The sequence below is a fragment of the Pseudorca crassidens genome, chromosome 20 (assembly GCF_039906515.1).
Source record: "Pseudorca crassidens isolate mPseCra1 chromosome 20, mPseCra1.hap1, whole genome shotgun sequence".
NCBI lineage: Eukaryota > Metazoa > Chordata > Mammalia > Artiodactyla > Delphinidae > Pseudorca > Pseudorca crassidens.
The window spans coordinates 2,013,625-2,022,599 of record NC_090315.1 but is presented as its reverse complement, the minus strand read 5'-3'; the positions used below and the strand labels follow the sequence as shown (position 1 = coordinate 2,022,599).

Here is an 8,975-nt window from a genome sequence, read left to right as displayed (position 1 = left end):
TAAGGCGCAGCCAGGGCGGCCGGGAGGGTGGGGTGGGGGGGAGGGCGTGGGGCACTGACCTCGCAGCTCATTCGTATTTCCAGGAAAGCAGGGCTCCAGGGGGTCGGGACAAAGGGCAGATGTGGCCTCAGGAGTCTCAGCTATAGCAACAATCAATAACTGCAGAATGAATAAACTAAATTAATAATAAAGAGTAAAGATAACAAAATAAATGATATAATAACAGCAAAGAATAACAAATGAAGAAAATTAATAATAAATAGTAAATGGAAAAATAATAAGAACATTTTTTAAATAAAAATAAAATTGTGAATTTCCTGCTGGTCCAGTGGTTAGGACTCCACTGCGGGGGGCAAGGGTTCGATCCCTGGTCAGGGAACTAAGACCCTACATGCCAGGCAGTGTGGCAAAAGAAAAAAAAAAGAGAGAGAGAGAAAAGAAATACATTAAAATAAAATAAATACTAAACCAAGTAATGTAATAAATAATAACAAATACATTTAAATAATAGTATGGAATCATAGTTAGCAAACAAAATTACCAATAAGTAATAAAATGATTAAAGTGAAAATAATTAATTAATGATGAGAGAAAGGATAAAACACTAAGTATTAAAAACAGATAATGCAATAAATGACAACGAATTAATAAAAGTAATAAAATAATGTTAGAAATAGATAGTATAATAAATAAGAAATACATTAAAGTAATAAACGAATATTTAAATTGATGGTTTGTTTATAAGTAAAATAATTGATAATAAAATAAAAATAAGTAATAAAATTATGAGGCACCTACTGTTGTGGTTCACAGCATTCTGCACATGGACTTGGGCAGTAGGTGGTGTTACTATCAGTTCCATGTTAGGCGTGAAGGAAATGAGGCAGGTGGGGGCCTGTCCTTCTGGCACATTCCCCTCTGCAAGGCCTCTCATCTCCTCCCCCCAACAGCTGAGCAGTACTGGGATCCCCACTCACCCTGGGGCAGGTGAAGGCAGTGGGCAGGGCCCAGGGCAACCCCAAGCCCCACGTGGGCCCACCCGACATGCAGTATTGGAGGTGTGCCGGCCAAGGTGGGATTCGCCTGTGTCTGGATTTTCTACGCTTTGCATCATGCAGGCCTCCTGCAGGCGCATCCTGGCTCTTGCCTGGAGCTGTGGTTCCTTCTCCCTCGCTGGTTAATTCCGCAATGTGTGACCCACCATGGATTTGGAGACACATTTGCACCCAGGCCATTCAGTTCAGACCTGTGCTTCCACCCTGGTCCTGTCCCTGTGCTCAGGTTGTGGACAGTTTTCTGAGCTGCCTTTGTCATTTATTGCATTATCCATTTTTAATCGGCAGGCGGACTCCCAACCACTGCGCCACCAGGGAAGCCCTTTACTTATTTTTTAATTTTTGGCTGTGTTGGGTCTTCATTGCTACGTGTGGGCCCTCTCTAGTTGCGGTGAGTGGGAGCTACTCTCTGTTGCAGTTCACGGGCTTCTCATTGCAGTGGCTTCGCTTGTTGAAGAGCACAGGCTCTTAAGTGCGTGGGCTTCCGTATTTGTGGCACCTGGGCTCAGTAGTTGTGGCTCACGGGCTTTAGAGCGCAGACTCAGTAGTTGTGGCTCAAGGGCTTCGTTGCTCCACGGCATGTGGGATCCTCTCAGACCAGGGCTCAAACCTGTGTCACCTGCATTGGCAGGCGGATTCCTAACCACTGCGCCACCAGGGAAGCCCTGTGTTACTTTAAATCATGGGAAATTACTTCTTTGTGGATTAAAAAATCGACTATTGGCAAGTTCATCCATTACATCCAGTTGGTTGATGATGTTGTTCAGTTCTTTTGTAACCTTACTAATTTTCTGTCTTCTTGTTTTGTTGATTCTAGAGAGAAGGGTGTTGACGTCTCCAAGTATTATTGTGAATTTGTCTATTATTTTCTTTCAGCTCTATCAGTTTTTGTTTCCTGTATTTTAAGGCTTTGTTGTTAGATGCATACATATTTGGAATTATGTCTTCTTGGTGAATTGGCCCTCTATCACTGTATAATTTCTCTCTTTATTCCCGATAATTTTCCTTGTTCTGAAGTCTACTTGGTTTGATATTAATATAGTCACTGCAGCATTCTTTGACGGAGTTTTCATATTATATACCTTTTCCCACTCTTTTATTTAAGCTTACCTATATTATATTTAAGGGCGGTTTCTTATTTTCTTTTTAAAATATTCATTCTGGCAAATTCTTTTACTTGGTATATTAGACCATTTACATGTAACAATGGATATGCTTGGGTTTTGGTCCACCTTTTTCTTTTCTGTTTGTTCTTTCTGTTGTCCGTCTGTTTCCCCTTTCCTACCTTCTTTTGGGTTATTTCTTTCTCGGGTTCCATTTCAGTTCATCTACTGAGCTTTTGATCATGTCTTTTTATGGTCTTTTTTTAGGGGGTTATCCAGGGATTACAGCATTCATAACTCTTCACAGTGTACTTAAGAGTTAATATTCTACCACTTAAAGTGGATGTAGAAACTTTAGCACTATATAAACCTCTTTGCCCTCTGCTCTTCAATTTTTTTTAACTTGTACTCTAATGGTTTTCTTTGAGATATTTATACAGTAAAATGTTCAAATGTCAAATATGTCACTGAATGAATTTTGATACCCTCCTCTCTTTATGCTGTAGTTGTCATTTATACCACATTAAAACCCTGTGGTATAAATGACATCTCATTGTCAAGGAAACTCTGCCAGACAATGTTATAAATTTTTCTTTCAACAATCATACATATATTAAAGATCGAACATACGCAATCTGTTACTCTTCCTTCATTCCCAAGGTTCAGATTTTCCTTCTGCTATCATTTCCCTTCTGACAAATGCTAAACTCCCTATTTAGCATTGCTTTTAGAACAAGTGTGCTTGCAACAAATTGTCTTAGTTTTGCTTCATTTGAGGATGTCTTTATTTTGTTTTTATTCTTTTTTTTGAAATATATTTTTTATTTACTTATTTGGTTGCACTGGGTCTTAGTTGCAGCACGCAGCCTCCTTAGTTGCAACACGTGGGCTCCTTAGTGGTGGCATGCCAACTCTTAGTTGCAGCATGCATGTGGGATCTAGTTCCCTGACCAGGGATCTAAACCGGTGCCCTGCATTGGGAGCGCAGAGTCTTAACCACTGCGCCACCAGGGTAGCCCCTATTTTGCTTTCTTTCTTGAAGTGTATTTTCATTGTATATTGAATTTGGACTGACAGTTCTTTTCTTCAGCACTTTTTTTCCCCCCCTTCGGTACGCGGACCTCTCACTGTTGTGGCCTCTCTCGTTGCGGAGCAACAGGCTCCGGACGCGCAGGCCCAGCGGCCATGGCTCACGGGCCCACCCGCTCCGCAGCATGTGGGATCCTCCCGGACCGGGGCACGAACCCGTGTCCCCTGCATCGGCAGGCGGACTCTCAACCACTGCGCCACCAGGGAAGCCCTCTTCAACACTTTAAAAATGTTGTTTCCCTGCCTTCTGGCCTTCATGATATCTGATAAGAAATCTATGGTCTTTTGTATCAATCTTTATGTGAGGCATAGTTTTTCTCAAGCTGCTTTCAAAAAATTTAAATTTTAGTTTTCAGCTTTGCTTATGATGTGTCTGGGCATGGACTTCTTTATGATTATGCTGTTTTGGGTTCACTGAGCCTCCTCATGCCCCCTACATCCACAAGGGTTCTCCCCAGCAGGAAGCTAGAGAGAGAGGGGTTTTGACTGGGCTCACAGCCCTCCTTGCCCATATGGACTGTCTGGTGCTTGATGAAGTTGGACCACCAGCAGAAGCTTTTCCACATGCTTCTCACTCAGTGTCGTAACCAGCCTTCAAGACAGCTGCTAATGACCCTCATCTCCTAGCTTCCACACCCTTGCTTGCATATTCTTCTCTGCATTGAATCAGGGATGGTCTGTGGCACGAATATTATATGGCATGAGTGACAGTGAGCGACCTGGACTCAACTCACTCGCTCTGGGGAAAGTCAACTGCTATGTCATTGGGACACTCAAGCAGACTTGCACAGCGGTCCGCATAGAGAGGGACCACCTGCCAACCACACTAGCAGCCAGCCATGTTTGACATAGTGGCTGCTCTGTTGTCAGGGGCCCTGGTGAGTGAGTGGGGGTGAGTGTTGCCCTTGCCAACCCACAATGTATGGTGGAAGTGGGGGGTTAGTTTTAGTGTTTTCAGTCGGTAGGGCATCAGCGTTGTCACTGCAGTGGAGCTGAGCCCACCTGGTCACATTCCTAGGCTCTCTCCAGAAAGACTCCCCTTGTGTTCAGGCTTGATGGAAACTGTTATTACACTTGCATATCAACCGGGTTTCTCTTTGGTTTTAATGTTTTTAGGTCTATCAAGACGACTGATGGGTGTGCATCATCCATGACACACTGACCACACTGGGAGTTTGCCTCCCTCATCAGCCCCCTCGTGTCCACCAAGGATTGAGTTCTCAACAACAGAACTCTTCAGAATAAATGTCCTGGTTGTCTGTAAAAGGTTGAGCTGTCCTTGGCGATACCACTTTAGCTGGGTTTCTCCTCAGGATGAATTGTGTGGATGGTAAAAAGAAAAAACCCAAGTTCCACTTTTGCCTGAGGTGCTCCACTAGCCGCAGGGGTGGGGAGACTTCCAGGTCTCCTGAATGGCCTCTTCCGCTTGCCCCACCGCACTGCTCTCTGGAATGAGCTCTCAGGTGTGCCATGTGGGTGGCAACTGCAGCCTTCCTCACATTCTTGCACTACCCAGGGTATCTGTCCAGCACGACTTTGCTGGTGTTTAGTAAGTATACAAGGAAGTGTAAACATGCCCCTAAAATGCTGAGAATAGAACGGCAGGGGCATGTGTTTTCATTTCTGCTGGACTTGCAAAGAGACCAGCTTTGCGAATTTTAGCCTCTACTCCAGGGTGGAATGTGACGTGGCCAGGATAGCTGCAACTTGGGAGAAACCTCTGGAAAGAGTACTGGGTGACTGGCTTGCCGCAGAGCAGGGGAACTCAGGCCCTCGGGAGGTGAGTCCTGAATTAAGCAAGACACAATAAAGGGCTGGATGGTGTCCTGCAAGCCAGGCCTGGGAATGGAGAGCCAACAGCTTCCTTACCCCAGGGGACCCACACATCCTCCTCTTCCCAGGCGACAGGATTTCGGGACAGGAGACAGAAAGTGAAGGGTGATTCACCAGGGCTTTGCTGCAGGGGCCACGCCACATTCAGGGAACCCCTTTGGAAGCATGGAGGCCCAGACGGTGAGGGACTCGGTGCTGAGCCCACCTCTGCCCTCCCTCCAGGAGGCTCTGGCTGGGCCCCCCGCCCGTGGCCTCTCCGGGCACCCTGATATGGTTGAGAGTCTTCCCTGCCCCCCACCCTCAGTTAAGGTGAGGATCAAAAGGGGTGATTAAGGGCAGAGTGCCCAGCACGGTGCCCGGCCTGTAATGAGTGTGTGCAAATGTTGGCTTCTGGAGTGGAGAGTCCTTGGAGTTTCACTTTGGAAAGAGTGTGGAGGATGGGGTGGGGAATAAATTAGAATCATATACAAACATAACCCTACATACAGCTAGGAAAGAAACATGCTGCTCCAGGTCTCGGCTGGACTCCACCTAAGTGGTGGCCTCGGGCAGGTGTAGCCACACCTTCAAGTCTCCCTCCTTGATTGCGCCCACGCCGCAGGGGCTTCTGGGAGACGTAGTCCATCCTGGCGTCCGGACAGGAGGGGACGAGCGCTCGGGGTGGGAAGGACCACCTGGCTTTGATGTAACGTGACATCCCCACCTGCCAATCACAGACCAGCCCAAAGTTGCCAGGGAATCCCGCCCCTCCCCCAACAGAGCCCTCTCCACAGCGACCACTGAACCGCCGGGCGGTGGGCAGGCAGAGTCCCAGCCCCAGAAGCCCCCGGCCAGCGGCCTCGGGTAGGTGCACGAGATGCGCAGGGGCCCACTCCCGAGGCCAGGGAGGTCAGAGGCGGAGGCCTCGCCAGATCTAAGAGAGGGGGGGGGGCCCAGCTACGCCAGAGGGTGTGCAGACACCCCCAAGGCGACCGAGGGCTACTGAAGTCCCCTAGGAAGCTTCAGGTGGGGGACGCCTGTGGACGCCGTGTGCGCGAGGCGAGGTTTAACGCGCCGCCCGCGGGCCGCTGCTGGTGCTCGTGGAGGTTGGATCGCTGGCTGAAGGCGCGGCCGCAGCGGCCGCACGCGTAGGGCTACTCGCCGGTGTGTGCGCGCGCTGGGCGCGGGAGGCTGCAGTTGCGCACGAAGGCCTGGCCGCAGTCCGCACAGATGCAGGGCTTCTCCCCCGAGTGCAGGCGCTCGTGCTGGTGCAGCTCGGAGCAGCCCCGGAAGGTCTTCCCGCACTTGGGACAGCCGTAGGTCTGCTCACCGGTGTGTGCAAGCCGGTGCTGCACCAGGCCGGAGCGGCCCTTGAAGGCCTTGTCGCACAGCCGGCACGCGTAGGGCCTGGCGCTGCTGTGCGTGCGCCAGTGCCGGCTCAGGTTCGAGCGCTGGTTGAAGGCTTGGCTGCACTCTGAGCAGGCGTAGGGCTTCTCGCCGGTGTGCACACGCCACCGGTGCTCCGCCAGGTGCGAGAGCAGGCCGAATGCCTTGGTACGCTCGGCGCACTCATGGGGCTTCTCCCCGCGCGGCGAGCACCTCGGCCGGAAGGCCCGCGGAGCCAGGGCCGTGGCGCAGTTGCGGTGCTCGGCCGAGTGCGTATTCTGGTGGCCCCTGGAGGCCGGAGCAGCGCATGAAGGCCTGGCCGCAGTCGGTGCACATAGGGCCGCTCACCCGTGTGGATGCCCTCAGGCTGCAGCAGTCTTGAGGTGCACGTGAAGGCCTTGCCGCACTCGACGCTGGCGTACAGCTGCTGAACCGGGCGGCCGGGCTCACGGGGGAGAGGACCCAAGGCCTGGTCGCACCTAGGACACATCCGAGGGCCCTCGTCCATCCGCTGCTGCTCGTTGGGGCTCAAGCGCTTTCCGCACCGGGCGCACGGAAGGGGCTCCTCTGCCGCCTGCATCAGCTCCTGCAGGGCCAGCGGGGACATCCGGGTACAAGCCTCGCTGTGCCGGCCCGCGGCAGGAAGCTCCACGAAGGGACTCGGCTGGAGAGAGGCCGGCGGCAGGGTCCTGGGACAGGGATGTGCACGCAGGCGGCAGTCCGAGTGGACCTTGAACAGCGCAGTGTGGGGGCAGCTCCAATGCAGCACCTGGACCCCACGGTGGTCACACGCAGGGGTCTTCTTCCCAGGGGGTGTCCTGGGATGCTGCACCAGGAAGGAGTTCTGGCTGGAGGCCCTGGCACCCGCTGGGCACGGACAGAGGCCCTGCCTGGCATGCGGCCCCTGGGGATGACCAGGTCAGGGTCTGGAGAGGAGGTGGGGCCACGTGACTCTTGCACCAGGCGTCCAGCTCCTGCACTGACAGTCCCTGCAGTGGGGCTCACACCCAGGGGAGTTGTCCTGCTGACCACGTTCCCTCCACGCAGGTCTACCCCGAGAGGGGTGTCCTTCGGCTGGGTCCTCCTCCAGGGGCCTCAGCTCTGTCTTGTGCCTCTCTGCCTGGCCCCTGTGGGCTCCCTGGGGATCTACCTTGGGGCTGCCTTCCTGCCGAGAGCTCTGGGCCCAAGGCTGCATCCCAAGGCCAGCCCACAACACGGTGTCCAGGCTGTGGGATCTGGAAGAGCAGAAGAGAATGAAGGTTTGCAGATCCCTAAGAATGCTGACCCCAGGATGGATGCCTACTGAGTGGCCCCCACTCGGCAATCCAGGGAAAGGGGCAGGAGGAATGACACCCGGCCATGAGAACACTGGAGCCTCCTGTCCCTACTCTCAGGACCCATGACACTCCAGAGACCTGCTTCCCTGCCTCTCTCTGCTCCCCGGCACCCTCCCTCCTCCTTGCCACTGCTGGAGTACTTTCACCCCTGGCTTGGGACCTCAGTGGCCCCTCCCTCAAGCCACAGGGACACCCCAGTTGCTCAGCTGCCCACTCCCCAGTTTCCCTCCTCCACTCTGACTACCAGGCCCCCGGAGCCATGCCCTGATGGCTCCCTGCCTCGGCCTGGCCCAGCTCTGTCCACCTGCCATTAGCTAGCTCTTCTGTAAGGTGTGAGATGTGACTCACCTGGCAGCAGGGCTGGAGGCCCAGTGTGCCCCTCTCCACTTCTACCAGGCAAGCTTGGTTCTCAGGACTGCCAGCCTCATCTACAAAATGGGTATGATAACTGTAAATATAAACAGCTGAGCAAGGGGGCCCTGCTCATTCCAGTGACAGCCAACACCAGAAAGGGGCTGATGTCTGCAATTACTATTTCCAAATTCATCTGTGGCCATTGTTGGTTTCCTACTGCTGCTGCTGCTGTAACAAATTACCACAAGTTTAGTGGCTTAAAGCCATGCAAATTTGTTATCTCAGTTCTGGAGGTCAGAACTCCTCAATCAAGGTTTCGGCAGCATTGCTTCCTTCTGGAGGCTCTAAGGCTCGGTTTGCTTGCCTTATCCAGCTTCTAGACACCACCTCCTTCCCTGTCTTGTGACCCTGTCTTCCATCTTCAAAGCCAGCAGTGAAACATCACTTTCTGTGTATGTCATCATATATCCTGCATATACACTCTGACCCTCCTGCCTTTTCTTGTACAAAGACACCTTGGGCCCACCACAAATCTCACATATCAAGATCCTTAATCACACTTCATAGTCCTTTTTGCCACATGAAGTAAATTCCCAAGTTCTGGGTACTAGGACGTGCATATCTTTTGGAGAAGCGGGGAGCATTATTCTGCCTACACAGTGGCCTTTTCTGAGCTTTTTATATGATTTACTGGGGAAAAACAGTAAATGCATCAAGATGCCATTTCGGTGAAACAAAACTATAAATACCTATCCTGGAATCTTGACAGATACTCAGAACCATCCCATCTGCGGAGGGGCTTGCTAGGTGGGGCGTGGCTGCAACATGCAGCTGCACCC

The 8,975-nt window shown here is 51.7% G+C and overlaps 1 protein-coding gene across 1 annotated transcript; it reads right to left on the bottom strand.

Annotated features, from left to right (window-relative positions):
* Window positions 1–5,779: 5,779 nt before the first annotated feature.
* LOC137215652 (zinc finger protein 837-like) lies at window positions 5,780–7,637 on the bottom strand. Its single transcript, XM_067721180.1, is given in 3 exon segments — window positions 5,780–6,732; window positions 6,734–6,779; window positions 6,781–7,637. Coding segments are annotated over 3 exon segments (969 nt in total). The 5' UTR covers window positions 7,053–7,637; the 3' UTR covers window positions 5,780–6,081.
* Window positions 7,638–8,975: the final 1,338 nt, after the last annotated feature.